Source organism: Platalea leucorodia (assembly GCF_965183815.1).
Source record: "Platalea leucorodia genome assembly, chromosome: 4".
Classification (NCBI taxonomy): domain Eukaryota; kingdom Metazoa; phylum Chordata; class Aves; order Pelecaniformes; family Threskiornithidae; genus Platalea; species Platalea leucorodia.
This window is the reverse complement of record NC_138826.1, coordinates 100,000,878-100,021,654: the sequence shown is the minus strand read 5'-3', so window position 1 is coordinate 100,021,654 and position 20,777 is coordinate 100,000,878. Positions and strand designations below refer to the sequence as shown.

Sequence of the window (20,777 nt, the reverse complement as noted above, 5' to 3'; positions counted from 1 at the left end):
AGCTCTTACATTATTTAAACATTTCTCAATATTAGGCTGTCAGTTTGTTAAGTAGGGAAAAAAAATCTTGGAGGAAACTTGCCCCTCCAGTGTTCCCAAGGGAATGGCAAGGCTGGGAGGATGCAGAGCATAAAGCAGCAGTGTGAATAGTTGCTCTTACTGAAAGTTGCTGCTCTGACGGCAGGTTTATAGAGTGCACAGAAGGATTAGATTATGAACCACTCACCTTTTTCCCAGTCACTACCAGGGTATAGCCATCATCTGCTAATGAATTCTCGACAACAACTTGGGGAGAGACGGGGTGGGAGTCTAGCTGAAAGCTGACATGTGGAGCTGTGGGTTCTGAACGGGAAACCACTATCTAAGAAAGAAAGAAATTGGGAAAATCAGCAGGCAGCGTGTGACACAAATGCATGCTGCTCAGCGGTCTCACATTCCTACCACTTCTCTGCTTGCATTAATTACTTTGCATTACATTGCATAATATTTTGCATAATGTTCCATCATGATCTGATTAAAGCGCTATAAAATCTGCTTTATTTAACACAGCAAAATCATGGCTGTTGGAGGAGCCTCAAAAACATCGTATTTATTAAAATATGAAGGAGTCATTGCATGTTTTCTAGTCCTTTATTTTCAGGTATTTATAAATAAACCATAAAAAATGAAGATGGGTCATTTAGTCAGCCCTGTACGTTTAAGAAAGAAGAATTTTATCTACAGCGTCTATTTAAAAGAATCTTAAAACTCCAGGCCTTCAAAAGTCAAAGACATTTCCATTTATTTTCACTTCGGTCCTTCAGCTTGTAAAGTAAACTTTACCCTGTGTCAATAGTATCTGCTCTTGATGCATGTGGGGCTATCAGAGTGCAAATCTACGGCAGGGGCAGGTTGCGCTGTGAGCAGCTCTACAGAGCTACAGGTACATGGACCTCGATTCCCAGAGCTGGCGAGGTGGCTATTGCTACAGACAGGCTCTTTGCAAGATGTGGCCGGGTAGCTCGAGATCTGGCTCCTGCTGGTTTCTGCAGGAGCCGGGTGTCCAGGACAGACCACTCAAAGCACCTCTTAAACGACAGGGAGAGCTGGAGGCTTCTCTGGAAGATGTTCCAAAACAGGAGCCTAATTCAGTTGTCCTGAAGCCCCTTTGCAAGAGCCCTCTCTCTCTCTACTGATTTCAGGAGATCTTAGGGAGATTAGTCACACCAGTATGAAATTCCCCCACTAGTCATCTCTCTGCATCTTGAGTTACCTAAATACTTCTGAGAATTTGGGCCTATTCCTGCAAACACACGCTTAACTTTACTACTGTAACTTCGTTGACTTTAATGGGATGAGTCATGGCTGTTAAGCACAGGCATAAAGCATCTGCAGATTGGGGTGGATATTCGATAGCGAGATTTTATAGGCTTGGGCCTGCAATCCAGAAGGATGTGCGCCCAAGTGTGATAGCATCAGGCAACAAAGGCAGAGGATTGTTTACATGAGGGAAGATCATGTTCATGTTTCAAAAGCTGCATCACATGTAGTTTACTTAAGGAATTTAGATAATCAACATTTGCCTAGAAGTTGAGATTCAATGGGGTTCATTATCTAAAAAGATTGAAGCCATTCTGGAAATAACTTGTATGTCAAATGTTTAATTTTTCACTATAATGAAGCTTTTCTTCTGACTCCGAAGGCAGCATCAGAACAGCTAGGACATTGACTTACACGATTTCACTGGCTTTTCACACTGCCAAGGTCTTTCAACAAGATGGCTGACTCCAAAACTAGACTTAGAGATGCTGTAATTACAGCTGACATTTTGTTGTAATTCAAGACTTAAATAAAATACATGAGCAGTTAATTAATGGTGATAAGTGCTTCACATCCCAGAGGTATTTACAGTTTGGGGTTACAAGAGGCTTTTTTTTCTTTAAAATGAAACTGGCTTTGTTAAAGACTGCTATGGGTTTGTTTCACAGCACAGAAAGTGCAGCTTTTAGAAATCAATAAGGTCTGATCATTTTCGGTGACACAGAAGTATGGTCTCTGACTCAGTGTATTAGGGCATGAGCTCTGTTTTTATATTCAGGACAATGAAAAATAGAATGGACGGCAAAGCTGCATGAAAAAGCTTGATTAATGTTGGCATTATGGGGAGAGGTAGCACCACAGCTGCAAATACCTTTTTAGTTGATCATTAGCCGTGTCTCATCTCGAATACCCACTGCTATAAAATGCTAAGAATTCTTTTCTATCATTAATCCAGGCTTCCTCTTATTGCCAAGCATTCTTTCTGATTGAGCCACAGCGTTAACCCTTTAAACACATCTGCTTTGCAACCTCAGAGCAATACAAGAAAATTTGGATCCCATCTCTACAATCTTGGAAAAATTATTCGGTACTTTAAACACTGACCGACCTTTATTTTACTGAGGCTGATAGTCAAATCACCTGCTCAAAGCCCAAATGAATAGACTTTGACCTCATGACACACAGGGAGCTCAAATTACACTTCCTAATTCATTTGGGACTATGGAATAAAAGTTTGGAGTTTGCTTGGAAGTAGTCTACCAGCCTACGGTGCTGCTGTAACAGATACTAGATGCAAAAATGCTCTTTTTGGTTCATGTAACTGTCCAGTTTTTGCACGCATCAGCCCAGTCCTTGAAATTCTATCTTACCCTTATCCAACATAATCCTGAAGAAAAAGGCAATTTGAAGACAGCTTCTACAGCAGGAAGAAGAGGCTACTTAGGACTCCAGTGTCACTCTCAGAAACCTCTGATTTTTATTGTCTGGGACTGGGCTGGTATGCATACACTGTGGCTTTAATCTACCGTGGACACACCACCATACAGGGGCTACTTCTACCGTGGAAATGCTTCAGTACTACAGAAGGATTTCTCTTTACAAAGGATGTAAAGTGCTGGTTTGGTTTTTGCTTTTTTTTTTTTTTGGGGGGTGGTGGTGCTGGGTTTTTTTTACATTTTAATAATTCATTTAATAACCAAGCATTTCTCCAGAGCATAAGAGAAATGAAAGTATATCTACGTGCCTGCACTCAAGCAGTTAGGAGAGAGGGAAGGTCTTGCACAGATAAATAATTGACTAAAAGAGAACAAACAAACGTTAGCAGTAAATGGTCATCCTTGCAATAGCGAGGAGTCACCACAGGTGTTCTGCAAGGTTGTCTGTGCTGGGATCTATACCGTTCAACATACCCATAAATGAGTTGGAAAAGTGGTTGAGCAGTCCAGTGACAAAGTTTTCTGATGATCTGAAGGTATTCAAGGTGATAAGGATGAGGACAGACTATGAAGGATGGCAGAAGGACTTTACAAGACAGCATGTCAAGGCAATAAAATGGCAGGTGAAATACAACAAAGAAGATGAATTTAAAGCGGTATATGATAGATAGTTCCGTGAAAACATCATCTCACTGCTCAGTAGCAGTCAAAAAAAAAAAAACAAACCCCAAATAAAAACTTAGGAATTACTAGAAAAAGATTAGAGAACAAATCAGAAAACATCCTGATGTCATACAAATTCATGGCTTGCCTGAACCTGGAATTCTCTGTACAGTTCTGGACGCCTCATGACAAAGAGTATATTAAAATGGGAAAAGATTCAGAGAAGGGTAACGAAGATGATAAAAAGGCTGTAATGAACAACTGAGTAGGGTAGGTGTGGAAACGCTATGCAAAAGACATACAGAATCATGAGTGGGTAGAGACCGACCATTTACTCTCTTCTAATAAAAGTACTAAACACCATCAAAAGACAAAAGCGAGAGTCAGACTCAAAGCAAACAAAAGAGTAAGATTTCCTAGAAATACATGATGATCTATGGGACTCCTTGCTGAAGGATGTCAATGCAAGAGGAATACACATTCAAAGGGAAACTCCACATGTACATGGAAAGAGATAAACAGACAAAACTCAATAGCTCAGGAAATCCCCAGAATGGAAAATAGTTGGAGGCTTGAAGCAGAAGGTATTACATATGTTGCCTGCGTCCCCAGGCATCCACTTGTCACCACTGCTGGAGACAGAGCACTGAACTAGATGGACCCTTCGTTTAAACCCATGTGGCTCTTCTGATGTTCTTACAAATAACCCCTCCAAGAATCACATTCATTATCAGTAGCTACAACCCCAGACATCCTTCTCAAAGCAAACACAATATTTATGTCCCTCTATTTAAGAGAAAACCAAAAAGATATGTGGTGTTTCAACATAGCTCAAAATACTTCCATGAAGACAACAGCCAACAGTTAATTAATTAATGAATATATTAATTAATATATCCTTCATACTGGAAGTCAGTGATCATTTAGGTCCATGACCATTAAAATAATTCATTTAAATATTCTTTCATTGCCATCAGCTAGTATTAATGTTAAGTAAGAAGACTTGACTCTAGGTTCGTTTATGCATAATATGGCAAATTAAGACTGTAATAACTTGAGTTGAAAAACAGCATGCAACAGCTTCTTTTAAAAATAATTCTGATGCTCAGTTCTGCTAGTCAGCAGGATTGAATTACAAATGTTACTGTCTGCATGTTGAAATATCTTCTGCAAAAATGAGAGGCCTTCTAAAAGCAATCCCATCTAAGTATCATATTGTTATTTTTTCCCTAGATGTCTGGCAGGTGTAGGCCATTACCCAGCAGAGATAGGCTCAGGGTTAACTTTGTTGTGTAACGCCTCAAATGCCCTGGGATATGCAGTGTAGCCTTGCAAAAGGCACACATGTAGCTCTCTAAGTGCTGTATATCATTCTAATCCATGGAGAGTATAATGGATCTCCTCTGAAGGGTGTAAGCTTTTCTACTCAAACTGAATATTAAAACACGTGTGCTCTCAAAACAGTTATTTGGCATCAGGTGTTAATTTTAATTTGACTATATGGATTTTGCACTATGCAATATTTGATATTTTTTCTGGGAGCATCAAGATACATTCTTTACCACAGAAAGAACTGCTATTATAAAACTATTAAGAGTTGAGCTATAGATGTGAAAATGTTACTTATCTAGAGTTTGCCACAGTTTTCTGTTGGTTTGAAAATGATGAAGTGGGAAAGACAGCAACCATTTGCATTCCTACAAACGCAGGTGTGCATAGTTTGCATTTAGGTTTAAATAGGTCAGACTGCCAGTATTGAAAATCCAGGAGAATTGCTGGACCACCGAGGCAGGACAGCAGTGGGCACTGAGGACAGCCTTTGCAATGACTCCATGGGCATCCCATCACTCTTTCCTCCTTCTGGCTCTGTAAGGTTTAAGGTCCGCGCTCGTGCATTTCTTGACCTCCTTGCGCTTGCTTCCAACATGGCTTGACACTGGCACTGCTGGGATTTGTGATGACTATATTTGTCTAGTGGGACAGGAACTAGATCAAAAGATGTTTGATCAGTTCAAAGGTGGAAATGGCTTCCAGTATGCTGTGGTATAAAATGGATTCAAATGACCATACTGAAAGATGCAAAGCTCTGTACTTCCTCGCTCTGCGTCAACTCGTTTTGCTGACAGGCACCATGGCTTTGAGCCTCGATTCCTGGAGAGGTGAGGCCTTGCCACTTTGCTGTTTGCAAGAGGAGAGCAATGCTGAAGACTTGGCTCTCTTCTTGCTGAATTCTGGGACAAATTTTTCCAAGCCTTGACTGCAGTTACAAATAAAAAGCAGATGTGATTATTTTTGTCTATACTAATTTCTGTAGCATGCATTATGTTCCCTGGCATGTAATCTATGAAAGCAGCTATGGCACATGCTAATTTCTCTCTTTTCAGGGAAATGAGATGTGTGTGTTAAAGTTTGGTGGTGGTGGTGTTTGTTTTTAATCATAAGTATTCCTGGGAAATGAGTGTGACTACCGAGTGTTCTGTCTGCTTGGGCACGAAAGACAACAGGTTTGTGCTCAGTGTGTGAAAATTTCCCAAACCATTGATTTGTGCGAGCCCAGTCCCTGTTCCTCATCAGACAGAATCAGGGGCACCAAATGAAACGATAAGGCAGCAGGTTAAGGAAACCCCAAAGGAAGCTCTTCATCATTCAAAGCAGGATGAAATTATGGAAGTCATTGTCACAGTGTACTGTAGAGGACAAAGCAACAAATAATTTCAAAAAACAATTAGAAAAATTGATGGAAAATAAGTTCATCAAGGACTATTAAACACCAGATATGGGTGCAATTTCTAGGGAATCTGTGGGCCACTGAGTGCCAGAAGCAGGAGGGTACTGGGAGAAGTATCCCTGTGTGCTTTTACTTGCCTAATACCTCTCCCTTATCCATCTTAGCCCCTGCCACAGATAGGAGACTGTGCTCCTTCAACCTTTATTCTGACCCCATACATCCTTTCTGAGCTAAAAAAAATGGTTAAAAATACTGGGATATAATGGGTCCCCAGAATAAGGCTTATTATTATTCTGCATTGTTTTGTGTCTAACAAGTGCAGAGAGGCCCCAAGGAGGGTGAATAGCCTGTTGTGTGATGTGCTCTACCCTGACGAGGCCTATCATCTGTGCCATCATGCTTTGGTTCTCGTGCCCTAAGCCATTTTCAGTCCAGAATCTGTTCAGACACGACAGTGCATGACCATGTTTTGCGAATGCTTGGCTTCTCAGCTAGAGCTGGCTCATGTCCAGCTAGCTTGGACAGGACTGCAGCCAGCATGTGGCTGACTGCATCTCAGGGTGTATGTATACCCATGGGAAGACCCTTTCCTTACCTCCAGGAGCAACAGGATGGATGTCCTACTGCCCTGTGAAGAAGAGAGGGCACATAGGGGAGCTCCTCAGTCCGCATGCAGCCCAGTGCTGCCCCACTGTGCACTGAGTTTCACTGTTATAGTCGGAAGGATGAGATGGCCCTGCTGCCAAAATTGCATCTAAAGAGAGTGGTTGCCCCTAGTAGCTGTAAAACATACAGTGAGAACTTCTCTATCCCTCTCTTCCTCAAGAAGCTCACCAATAAGCAGTGCATTTGCTTGGGCTTTACCTCGGCGAGGCCAGCTTCAAGCGTAGGGAGCACAGCAGTATCCTGCTTCCAAACATAGCGTTATGCTGAAAACCAGCCTCTGCATACGTCAAAGGCATTGGTCTCTTGTTCATTGTTACGGCCAGACCAAATGTGAGCTTTTCAGAATAAATCTTGTAAAACTTTCCCATATCCCACTCTCCCCAGAGCTATCAGAAAGATTTCCCCTTCCTGAAGAACTTTGCTCTTTTCTTCATCACTCAAAAGCCACTCTCTGAAATAATACCAGGCTCCAGGCAAAAAAAAAAAAAAAAAAAAAAAAAAAATCACCTTGGAACTGAGCAAAACTAGAAGATACTTTATCTCAATATATTGTGTTTGGTTTTTTTTTTTGACAAACTATAATTTCCCAAAATACTGGCTGGTAATGAACGTGTCTTTTCCAGTTGTGAGTCGTATTCTCAGCATAGCTCCTTTGGCTTGAGCAGAGTAAGGCTGCTTTATACCAGCTGAAAATCTGATTCCCCAACTACAGCAGTGTGACTGGGTGCTGTTTTCTAATCAAATAACCACTGTGAAATACCTGATTCACTTTGCACCCAACAGCTGTACTTTCAGCCTGTGTTCCCAGTCACACTCTGAAAACAAGCACAATAAGAAAGGCCGAAACAGCTGCAACTTCTCAACAGAAAAAAAAGAAGGGGGGAAAAAAAGCTTGTTGTCAGGCTCCAGCTTAGGAAGGAAGTAAAACCATTTTTCTTTTCCGTCTCATGCATGTCAGCTGTCTTAGAAAAATTATTACTGCTCTGTTTTGTAACAGAAACTCCACAATATTTGGTAAACTACAAACTCCAACCTATTCATGGCCAAATACAGATTTAACATTTCTGATGCAGCCAAAACATGCTCAGTATGTCAATGGGCTGCAATTACTCTCCAGGAGAGCTTTGGAATTCACCTCCTGGCCCCAATTATCCTCCTTAAAAGAACTCATGAATCTTCTGTATTTGGACCATCCAGATTGATTTGATTTTAGTTTTAGATTTTGGCTGAAAACAATAAACATTTAGTGAAGAAGGCTGTATTTCCTTTTCAGTATTAGTACTTTCCAGAGCTGTTTAAATGAATCATTCTATTTAACTGAACTAAAAGCACAAGTAGAAAACAACAGGTGACTATTCCTTGGTTGGATAAAACATACCTGCTTTTGCATTCTGGATATTACTGGCTCCTCAGATGACTTTTTTTTAAAGCAAAATACAGGCTAAATTCTGAGTTGCATCATTAGCACAGTTTTGATGGGTAACGCCGTAAGTTTCAATGGAACCACTTGTAAAGATAGGAACTATTCAATGTGATACATCTCCAAATACATCAAAACTCCAGAATCAGGTAGCCATCATCTACAGAAGGAAAAACTTTGTTCTCAGAAACTACATGTTAAACCTTCTGTTGACTTTTGCAGCAATGCTGTGCTGTAGTTGTGTGTTAAAGAGAGAAAAATGGATGGAGATGGAAACAAAGTCAGAGATGAGGTGTCAGTAGGAAGGCAGAAAGTGATGAGCAGAAGAAAGTGCAAAAGGAGATGAAAGACAGCAAGAAAAAGGAAAGAGAGAAAAGAAGGAGAAACAAGTGGCTGGCTGCTGATCAAGTATAAGCAAGTATAATGGGAGAATATGAGAAACGTTTTCAAACAGATTTCTTTCAAGTTGACTATCAGTAGCTTGCTGCTGCACCTACTGGCTTCCACAGAGCAGCCTTGGAGCTTCAATTCAATTTAGGTGGCATGATCACTATGTTTTAAACATTTTTTTTCCCCACAAAATGTTTCATAACAATTAAAGGAAACCCTAAATTAATACAGTAAAAATGTGAATTAAATGTTCATTACTTTACCAAGCTGTTTCATATTTGGGCACTTCAGGGTGCAGCCGTCAGAGACAGAGGTACTGTACTACTATTTCTTTTAATCTCATGGATGACTGCTAGTGCTGAAATTTATGTCACAAACTAAATTGTCTAAATATGGTAAGGTTTGGTATTTCAAAGAGGATACAAGATGAACTGGATTCACTGGAAGGGCTGAGCTGATTTTCTAATTTTAGAAACCTATATATGAATTTTTTTTTTTTTTGCTTTTAAATAGTTGGCATGAAAATATGTTCGCAAGATATTAATACAATATAACCAGTTCTAAAACAGGTTCCCTGATAGGTAGAATTTTTGCAACTAATTTTCTCTGAAAGCATACCTGCCTCTGAAGGGATATAGTCAACTCTGAATACCTACAAGTTACAAGAGGATTGCACAGGAAAATTCAATATTTGCATGGACAAAGAGCTAAAAATACGAGTGCAAATGACTGTGCAAAAGTGAGGTGCATAATAAGTGAAAAACAGAGGATTCTTTGCAATATGTTCCAGCAGATTTGTGAATGAAACGAAAAAGAACATCATCACATTTCTTTGCTAAAAAATGGGGGGAAGTGTTTGGAGATATCTTTTTGATAAATTAAGTCATTGTTAGATTATCCTGATTTTTTTTTAACCCATTTTACTTCAGTAATGGTCGTTTAATAGCTCAATTTTTAATGATCTCCATCTCATTGCAGTTAATAGCTATATTTCCATAGAAACACTGCAAATCTGCTTTAGTTGGGCATTTGCTAATGAACAGGTTTGAAAGCACTTCCTAGATAACTATTAGTGAAAAAAAAAAAGATTTAATATAAGTGAACATTAAATTCTGAAAAAAAGCTGTGTCTTCTGTATCCTACAGACCTAGTATCCCTTTCAAGAACATTTAAAGGCAAAACAAATACTAACCTTTTTATTTGGAGGTAGCATCATCAAAGGTAGTCAGTATGCTTATTCTCCTGCTGGTTGCACCAAACCCTCAAAGAAAAACCTCCTGCTTATTACAATATGAGCCCAATTCTGACTTCCCCCTGTAGCTCAAGCCAATCTAATTCAATGATGAGAATATTTCTGCTAATGGCAATGTGCAGTTTACACAATAGCCTTTCTTTTGATCCATAACTGAACCTGGAATGGGAAATGTATTCTGGAAATATTTTAATTGTTCCTTGAGCTGGGCAAACGTCTGAATGAAGTGTGTGGTGCAGGACTTGAATGAATAATTTAAAGAATGTTACAAATAAAAATAATGCTGCCTTGTGCTTTCCACCAAGGCTCCCTAAAAGCTTTGTGACAGCCCAGAAGAAATGCAGCGAGTAAAGACAGTAGTTGTTATTAACTGTATTTTGTAGATAAGGAAATGGCTTCAGAAAGGTTAAACAAATTGCTCATGTTCGCTGTGTGAACCAGTATCTACATTTAAGAACAGAGCGTAGGTTGCTCCTGTGCTCAATGCGTCACTCTTAGCATTTGCCTTTCCTGCACTGAAGACAAACTGCAGCTTAAAGTTACCAAGGTCATCGTGGGAAGTTCAGGTAAAACTGGCAGGTTTGTCATTGAACATTTTTTTAAATTCTTATCTTTTAGGGGGAAAGAGAAACATAACTTTCTCCAGTTTTTCATCTGTCCTTTGTGGTAAATCACTTTGACCTCCCTCCCTGTAGAAGCATTACGGATTTCGCATTATGTGGGGCAGGTTCTGTGTCCAGTCTGTGCAGAAGACAGAAGTGGAGGTGAAGGGTTCCCTTTGTCCAAAAAGGGTGCCAGTAGTGGGCTAACAAATACTGGGGACAACATGTAACCCTACTTACTATATATACTTACTATAGAGAAGAAAGGGAAGGCTTGTTAGTTAATCTTATCTGATGACTTACACCACACAAAGATTGTTCTGAAAAGGTGCAAGTGCCCAAGTGTTTTCTAATGGAAGGTTTTGGGAAATGGTAAAGCTGGAAGGGCACAGCAACTCATGATGGCAAATCTCTTCAGGTTTCAGTTAATGATGGATGGGGAACAACTTTGATGACTTTCTGCAGCCTACAGAGCAAGAAGGGCCAAAGACTGCCAATACTTCAGGAAGCCCACTAGAAGACAAATAACACTGGCAGAGTAAAAGGACACAGGTCCTTGGGTACAAGAGGGATCCAGGCTGAGATGCACATCCAGGCTGGACCCTGTGGCAGCTGGAGAAGCCAAACTCTCCAAGGTGGTCATTGCAGGATGACAGTTCTTGAAATACCATGGGTGAATAGAGGAAGCCCTTGGTGCTTTCAAAGTATTTTGTCTTCTGATGTTTAATTTTGACTGCCAAGTTTTTAAAAGATTGTTAGCCCTATGGGTTAGATTTATTTCATTAGTCACCTACAAAGAAGTCATGTACTGTAATGGGAGACAGACTTCTCAGGAGGGTGACTGACCACTTATTATGGAAAACCTGCTTTACGACAGGAAGAATTGCTGTCCAAAAGAACAGAGTGAGAAGAGAGTGAGCAAGAGCCCAAAAATCTAAGAGGCACTGAGAGAGACTTGAAAGTAGGTGGAGGAGGAGCTAATCTCAATTCTAGAGCTGTGAGTCATAGGCTATGGGTACACTAGCAAGTAATTTGGTGCCAGAGGAGTGCATCAGTATATAGAAACAACTAGTGCCAAGGCTCCTGCTTTTACACTATAAACTGTCTCAGCATTTTACATTGAACTAGGTTTAATCTGATCCTCTAGACCAAATGACCATAGGAAGCGTATATCTGAAGCTGTTTGAAGCGTCAATCAGTGTTTTGGACCTTTCTGCCCCAGCTGGGGTTGAAGCATATTTGAAATGTATCCAAGACAGAGCTTTCAGTTTAGTTTCCTTTGAAAGAAATCTGGTTTGTATGGACCAAAACTGCTCTGTGAACTGAACCAGCAGGACTAAGTGGAGATCATGGTGGAATCTGCTCCAAAACCATTTCTCCAAACCACAAAGCCCATGTAAACACTTACACTGCTGAATGCTCTGTTAGGCACTTTGTTTATATTCCAGAGGCTCTATTTTACTGAGCAATTTCAATTTTCTAATGCTCTGTTAAACTGGGATAATACTGTTCCTCACTTTTCACCATCCTGCTAAACTCCAGTAGGTTTTTTTATTGTGAAGGTGTCGAAGTAATATTTACCTGCATGAAGCGGCCCTCTGAAGTTCCCAGATTAGCAACGGTGAGGTTCCCTTTGGTGAAGACAGATATTGAAGTTAACAGGACACTGTTGAATTGGCCCATGAACAAGTCAACCCTCTGCAAAGGAGTCGTAACTTCTAAGCGATATTCATCATCTTGTGCTCTGCAGTATGAAGCATTTCTTGAAAAAGCCTGTTAGAAAATGAAGTACAGATGAATACTGTCTTTACGAGTAGGAATAGATCTTTGTCAGAGTGAAGTCATTTAGCACAAATGCATTTGACCAAAAGTATTTTAAAATGTTTCAAACTTAATTGCTTCATCAGTTATGATGTTCCATGAGGAAGGCAACGACTTCTTAATGTTATGGGAATGATCTTTTAACTTTTTTTATCCTGTCGGTTGGGAATAAGACATAGGGTCTTTATTTAACCAGATGATACGTGTATAAGCACATATATCAAGGTATCCTTTCTCTTAGTGACTTCCGTAATGCTGCTTCTCCAAGGGTCTCAGAATTCCTTGACTGCAGAGCCTGGCAAGCGACACACCTGCTTCTAAAACAGTGATTCCTAGAAAATGATTGTCTTAAAACATTGCAATTTTTTTAACCTTTTTTTTGCATTAAAATAACAATTTTCAGTATTCTCCTCTTTCTATTCTCTTTTCAACACTTTTTCCAGTGATAAGAGAGAAAAGGGGATAAAAAGATGGAGAAAGAGAAAAGGGAGATAAGCCAGGAAAAATATGTTTCTGATTGTATATCTAAATGAAACCATGGGGAAGCCAGCTTTTTATAATTACTTAGGCTATTGTATTGATCTTCTATGGATCATGCACTATTTTGTCCAATCTCTATATGTCTTGAGTGTACTATAATAGTTGCTGCATTTGCAGATTTTCTCTTTCAGTTTGGGAATAGAGATTACATGTTTTTAATTTTCATTGGAAAAATTCTTGAACAATACACTTTAAGTTATCTCCAGAGAAGAATATAACCTACTGTCCTGACAATTCAATAGTAATCTATTAACTGATAATTCCATTACTATTGATACTACATCATCTGTTTTGGTGAGATCGTACAGATAATAACTAGGAACCCCCTAAAGGATCTCTAACCAGTTTAAATTTGGAAGTCATCTAGCATGTTCCCACTGTGACATACTTTATGAATAAACATGTAGAGAGATTATAAAGGATCTTATGGTGGTTCCTCTGTTGAAATCAATAGAGAGCTTCCTTTTTCCTAATTTTTTTATTGATTTGTTGTTGTTACAACTACATCTTTCCACTAGTCTTTCCACTAAATTCAATAGATCTGGATCATACCTTAAAGAACAAGTAGGAGTAAAATTTTATTTTCTTACACTCTTGATTCATACTATTTTCCTTCTACTACCTATAATCAAAGTACTATGAGAAAGCAAGCAATGAACAAGAATTTCTTGCTGGCTTAACTCTGGTGAATTCTGGAGAAAAAACAAGGCATTGAAAATGCTATTAACAAAATGTTCAACCTAATAGCTCAGTCCTTTGCTGTTGAATTGTAACGTTTCTGAACTGTGCACAGCAACAGCACTGGTGGGTGAAGTTTTCTATAATCTCTAGGAGCTGCAGTCAGCTGGGGTGCCAGCTTTTCTCCGGTGCACTGTCAATTTACTGTATCATCTAGGTAAAAACCTGCATTAAGACCAAACCAGAGCAACTGAAATCTCTGTGCACTGCCTAATGATACAGAAAGAAGGCTTCCAGATTAGATCTGATAGAGCAGTGACTTAACCGTTTGGTTATCCACATGCTAAAGTGGTTAGTTTTGGTATTAACTGTTAAAGTATGGTGTGTTTTGCTCAGCAGGAACTGAACTAATACTTTGCACTAGGCACACTGAACATTCATTGAATACACTTTAAATATTTTTGACTGATCAACAAGGGACAAATTTAGCTTTTCTTTACTTTGGCCACCAAACAAGCTAAAAGCTTTATTCTTTTGCATTCATATCCTATCCAGTCTAAAAGTATTTCTGAAACATCTGTGCAAAGATTACTCATACAATGAGTATGAATAGTTCAAGTGCAGAAAGATGTACAGTTTTCATGCTTTTTGAAATAAGGCAGATTTCTGAGTTTACCCTCCCCCAACTTGGGATCTCTGCTCTTTGCTGTAACTCCTTTTTTGCCATGAGCAAACGACTTTGGGGAGAGACGTTTCTATGCTAACCTTAAGAAGGTACTTCCTCCTATGTAGTCATCTTAACACAATTTGAACATCCTGACACACCTCATGAAACCCTGTTCAAGCTCTTTCTAACAAGTGGCTAGATTTTCCCGCTTGTCCCAGCACCTTTCCTAGCTTCCCCGAAGTCAGTTCAGCCACAAAGTCAGCTCAGCCTTCCTCAGAGATGTCGTAATTTTGGGTATCTGCCCAAGAACCTGCAGACCGTTCCACATATGGCGCTCTCAAAACCTGGCGCTTCATGGATTAACCATAATGTAAGGTTAGCTGTTTAAGAAATAGGAAGGCTTTGATCTTTGAGTAGAAATGCAGAGATTAAAAGGCTACTTAGAAAACTAAAGGAAGATTGATAACACAGAAAACTTCAGCAAAGAAGCTGCTTTAAATTAACTCTTTGAAGCCTGAGTCTCTCCCTCCCTCCCTCCTTCTCAGCATACACGTAAGTATCCATTTGGCTGTCAATGTGGAAAAATAACTGATGTCAGATGATGCACTCTGCATATTATGCCAAGTTCCAGTGACAAATCACACAACTATTGAAATGGACGATTAGAGAGCGGGTAAGTGCTTGGGTTGGGCTATATTGCTTCTCTTGTAGGATGAGAGGTGCCAACTGCGGGTGTGATTCATAGCAAGGGCTTTGTGAAGCTGGTGTAGGTGTGCACTGGAATGCAATGAGGTGTGGGCAAGCCCTGCCTTTCGGCCGTGTCCAGAAGGGTAGGAGATAACCAACGCTATCTTGTTTGTTCATAAGGGAAGTTGTAGTGTTTCAGAATTTACCCTGGATTTGGTCCACAGAAGATGAACGCGTCAAAAAAGTCTCTAGACATCACTGAGCTGGGCTATCAGGAGCTGTCGCTGTTTGGCAGTTAACTGATGATTTATATATCACATTCAGTGAGCATAAAAATAATATTTTGGACAGAGCTGCACATTTGAAGTCAAAAGTGCAAAGCAAGGAGGAAATTTTAAAGCCACTAATTAAAATCTCAAAAAAATACTCAGTTAGGTCAGTGTCAGAACCAATCATATAGTCTAGTCTCTAGTCTGAATAGCTAGACTCAGGAAAAAAGAAAAAATCAAAATTTTAACCGAAGACTATTTGGGAGCTTTTCTACTATTTGCAGCAGCTGCAGTTTGGAGAAACACTCCTCTAGGCTCATCCTTCTAGAGCTGACCAAAACCTGTTCTTCTTAGTTAAGTGCAGTGCTCAATTAGAAAATGATATTATGTGTAATGTCTTGATATTACATTTAATGTCTTGAATAAACTAGAAATTAATGACTTAATCACTGCAGAACATCTAATACTGTCTTGTGAGCGATTTGGAGGAAATCATTAAAACTAAAATTTAATTTGACAAATTGGAGAAATGGTCTGAAACTAACTAGGTAAAATTTCCTAGTGTCAATTGTAAAATACTACAGTTATGAAGGCGAACTCAAGTGAAAGTAGGAGTAAGCATGAGTCTTATTTCCTGCTGGTTTGTTTATATGACTTTTAACTTGTTGACTATCAGGAATCAAATTCCTAAGTATGAACTTTTGTTTTCTGCTATGGATCCTGGGAGTCTTCCTCAAGAGAAGTGGGCACCCACAAATGCCAACAACATTTCTCCTTTGAGCATTTCTGTGGCACAACATGGAGCAGGAGGAAATGAGCTACTGCTAAATGAGCTGTATCCTGATATCTGGAAATGGCAAAAATCCTTTTCCAAAGAAACTGCTGCAGAGTGAATGAATAGATGATTCTACATAACAAATTGATTCCCATGCCAATTAAAATCACAGACGGTGTATGAGTTGCTTATCTCTTCTGTTGTGGAGGTGAGTGAATTAAGATGAGTAATAAAACTGCATTTTCAGGAGTGTGTCCTACTGGAATCAAGCACATAATGATGAACAATTTACGTGAACAGCAGACTCTGAACAGGAAGAGTAACTGTGAGGAACACAGAAGAACCTGACCAGATTTTCCTCTCTAAATTTTCTCGTGTATTTTTAGCCAACGCTGTTTTGCTGTTCTGTACTACATTTGAATTTTCCGGGTAGTTTGCAGTATTTCTTTTCAGGTGACAAGTGCATTTGATCACTGCTTCTCTCCATGTGAAATACAAGAAGTGAAATTCTGGCCCCAGTAACTCAGCGAAGCCAGGGTGCTGCCTGAAGAGGATGAGTGACTTGATCAGCACCATGTTGGGAGGTCTGTTAGAGGGCTGGAGTTAGAACCTGTATTGTCTGTTTCCCAGTCCATGTAAATAAAAGTGAAGGACATTATAAATTTGGCCTGTCTATCATTGTTATCTTGAAAGGAATTACTCCTTACATTTCATAAACCTCATAAATCTTCCCAGCTGTCACATACCAGTCTTTTTAATTCTGGACTCAGTTAGAGATGACTACTAAGATCCATGTACTTATAGCTCTTTGACAAAATGAGGAGGCAAGAGAAATAACCAGGACAAACTTTCTGCCTTCTGGCACATTTACAGACTCTGTTCACTTCATGCCTTCTTCTGTCAGTTCCCTTGGCAAAGGGACTATCTCCTTTCTCCTCTCCCACGTGGTTCCATGCCATAGCTGGTCAGCGTCAATAAAGTGTAACGGAGAAGAGGAGAAATATATAAATAGCTTTCTACTATGCTATCACAAAGGAATATTTTTTCCTCTGCAATTTGCAAGACAGAAAGTTTGTGAAATGGACAAAATTTTACTACTAGCTATTCTAAAAAGTCATAGTCATATTTATTGTTCTCACTATACATAACTGTCACAGGGTGTCTGAATTCTTCACGGTTATGAGCACATTCAAGGATGATACATGGAAAAAATATGGACACATTTATTTTTTGGAAGTAACTGACCAGAAAAGAATTTCTTGTGAACAAACTCCAGCACTGTACAACAGCAGAAGAGAAGCCAGCCAGAACTGAGGAACATGAGAAACAGAAATTCTTTGGATGTAGCATGTTGGCTTTTGCCAACACGATCAACTGCAAGTCCAAAGTGAGACTCCTCACCCGCTGGGTCAGCATAACTGCAGTGTGAGTTCCCAAAACTTGTTGCTGCATTTCCAAGAGAAGCAATTGTGGGAAACTACACAGGGACGGCCACACATCAGTACTACTCATAGGTACTGTTCAATAGCAGGCCAAATGCACCATGTTCCTTATTGGCACCAAGATTGCATTACATTCATATTGTCCCATTTCACTTCCTTTATCAAATATTATCAATGAAGAGATTGAGTCTTTTGTATTGAACTATTGCACAGATTCGTACCGATAGGGTCAGTAAGTGCTCAGGAAAAAGAAAAAAGGAAAAGAATCAGCTATTATTTGCCATAGAGACTACACGGAAGCTAGGCGAGAGCAGTCTGCTGGGGGTACGCAGTGTGCACTCCACCTGCTGCTCTCACAGCACAGAAAGACAGCTAATTTCCATGTTAATGTGGCCACGATAGCTACTAGGTATGCTGAATTTCTCTTTCTTCTTCAAGCCCTGTTTTGTCAAACAACTAACTCGTTCTTCCCAAGAACTCCATGTTCTTGGGAAGAAGTGGAACAGAAATCACTCAGAAGTCACATCACAGGAGAAAAGTATGTGAAAATGCAGTATTCAAAATGCTATGTGCTTTGTAAAACAGATTTCTGCACAGTAGCACCAGACACTGTGCACTGAGCACTTCTTGTAATCCTAAGGAAGGGAAAAAAATAATAAATGGAACAGCTGAATTTTGCCAGCGGACACAAATTTATGTGCTAAGCAACTGCCATAGAAGCAGATCCACCATGATTCTGGTTTCTTCTTGACCAGTGAAAGACTCCTTGAGGGTATAGGTGCTGTGAACTCAGTCCAGCCTTCATGGAGAACTGAACACGCCTGGGGCAGGGGACTGCGTTCTCCTGTTTCTAAGAACTTCTGCTGAGGCACTGAAGCTTTACTCTAAAAGGTAAAAGAGTTTTTTCCTCTTTTTGTTTTAAACAAGGAATTGTTTCCCTCTTCTTCCTTCCTCCTCTTCCCCAAACTCCTCATGTACTTGAAAGCAATTTAAAGATTTTTTTTATAGAATACAGGAAAAGTATGTTCCCTTTCTGAGAATAAACTTTTCAAATCTCAACTCTGAAGTAGGAGACCTGAAAAAGCAAGCAACTGGAAACAGTCCTTTAAGATGGAAACAATCAAGCAATCCTAACTACACAGCCGCCACTACTACGTGTTGCCACTGCCTGGAGATGGTCGGAGCTACACAGGAAACAAACCCTTCAAAATACTACTTGTTGCAAAATAAGGAATAATTTAGATGGAATTCCTGACGGATTAACTACCTTTAAGCTACACTTTCAACTTCAAGGACTTGATCTAGAACTCAGTGAAGTCAATGGAAAGATTACACAAATTTTTATGACCCCTAGAGAACAAGGAATTTTTTAAAGAACTCCACTGATGTAAAATTTTACATAGTACCATCCCACTAGCTCTTAATACTTGTTGCTTCGGTCTACTTCACTGCTAAAATGAGAGCGGGGAAGGAAGCTGCCGTACTGGTGCTCCACTTAAGGTAATAGGTAAAAAGACATCCATGTTAAATGTAATTAGCTAATACAAATTAAGATGACTACATGTTCTATTGTCAAGATCATTCAAAGAGTTATTTGCTTTTGTCATTGAACAATGCTCCATTAGTTCTCATAATCTGGTTAGTGCATTAGCACTAAGTAAATCCTATTGATTCAGCAGATAAAATGGACCTAAGTAATCTTTGTATTTTGCTGATTTCCCTTATATTAATTTAACATTTAACTCAGTATACAGATTATCATGGAGAGGTGTTGACTAATTACATCTTTTGAAGAAATAAAATAAAGCATTGGAGATGCTGTGTTGATAAAAGCAGTTTTGCTGTACATTTGTAGCGTACATCAGGTGCATTTTTCATAGAAGTCCTTATTTACATGGAAGCTGTGATGAAAAAGAAAAGCTGTGAATTCCAAGTAGACCAGTTATCCTAAGATAATGCTGAGTGTGGAGACTCTTATTCCAAGATAATATTGCACAACAACTGCATGTCTAGCCAAAACAGTGGTGCAAGAGATGTGTGGGATAGAAAGGAGTCCAGAAAGTAGGAGAAAATCATGCAATTTGCCCTCATTTCCACAGGCTGTATATAAAAGCAGGGTAACATCTGCCTTAAGAAAATGAAGTTCTCATTATCCTTTCCCCCAAGATCATTCCTCCTCTAACATTTCATTGTTTTCACCCACACCATAGATAGTGCACATAATATTTCTTTGTGACCTACACTTGCTTTCTGAATCATTTATGCCATGGATCTTCTTCCTTAGCAGTATCTTTTTTTTTTATTTACTGTGGGATTTGACTCTGGTTTTACTTGTATGTTTGGAAACAAGGAGTAATTCCACTCTGATGCAAAAGCTGTCTGAGATCAGAAACCCACATGCCACCTAGAAAGTTCGAGTAACGCAACACTCTCCTGGATAATAATTACCTACTGTTGCTTTAGTGAGCAATAATGACGGCAGTATGTGGTCCTGAGTCAGATCAAGTAGAGTAAGTAGAGAAAACTGCTGAGGTAAGGTTGGTGCTGAGTGAGCTGAAAGGCAGATGTCTGCTTTGTCAGGATTTATGTGTCTCTCCATCGTTTGGCAGCAGAACCTGAGGAAAATTCATTGCTTACTTAATGTCTCAACTACCTACCAAAGCCAGGTGGGATGAATCCAGGACTTAGATCTGCATGCAGTGCACTGCAGAATCAGCTTCTCTTTCTCTGGAACATGGAATTGTTTATAAAGAAATCCAAGCAGCTTTTTCAGGAGGGGCTGACACAGTCCCATTGCAGAAGAGCCATCAGCAGACTAGACAGGAACTTAATCTGGGGCAAAGGAGCCTTAGAATTTGGTCTGAACCCAGGAGAAGAGGCTTAGTTCTGAATATTACGCATCTCTAGTGAGTGTCCTTAATGCTGCATACTGGCTAGTCTACATTTTAGACATCTCTTCTTGTGGGACTGTAAAGGTTTTCAAATTTGCAAAGTTACAAAGGATAAGAAAATTATTCTGCATCCAGTTCTAGTCTCTAGTGTTATTTAAGGGCCTTCTGAAACTCCGAGACATAAAAAACACATGACCAGAGAATCTAGATATCCATGTTAAGAAAAAAAATATTTACTTTCTGCCTGAAATTATTTGTGTGCAATTCCAGAGAAAAGCAGCAGTCACTCTTCCACACTAATAACCCATAGGGAACCCTGCCTTCAGTGGAAGAATTTGATTAAAAAGTCTGGAAATGGAACATTATTAGTAACTCTGGCTGATAAAGCAGTGCCATTTGCAGAAAATGGTAGTTTAACGGATACCACTTTTTCACAGAGAAATCCAGCTTTCATCGAGATGATGATAAAACACCAAGCAGCAGCACTGGGAGGCAAACAGAGACAGGCCTCTACCAGGAGATCAGGAGAAGGAAACCCTCTGTAGTTTTTG

General features: G+C 39.5%; 1 protein-coding gene across 1 annotated transcript in view; it reads right to left on the bottom strand.

Moving 5' to 3' along the window:
• Nucleotides 1-20,777, bottom strand: part of MET (MET proto-oncogene, receptor tyrosine kinase) — a gene marked incomplete at its 3' end in the record, with an annotated part of 89,886 nt that overhangs the window by 41,809 nt on the left and 27,300 nt on the right. The window contains exons 3-4 of the mRNA XM_082308805.1: nt 12,038-12,229; nt 227-361 (exon numbers count right to left, since the gene is read on the bottom strand). Coding sequence (XP_082164931.1) covers nt 227-361; nt 12,038-12,229 — 327 coding nt within the window. The remainder of the gene's footprint in view (nt 1-226; nt 362-12,037; nt 12,230-20,777) is intronic.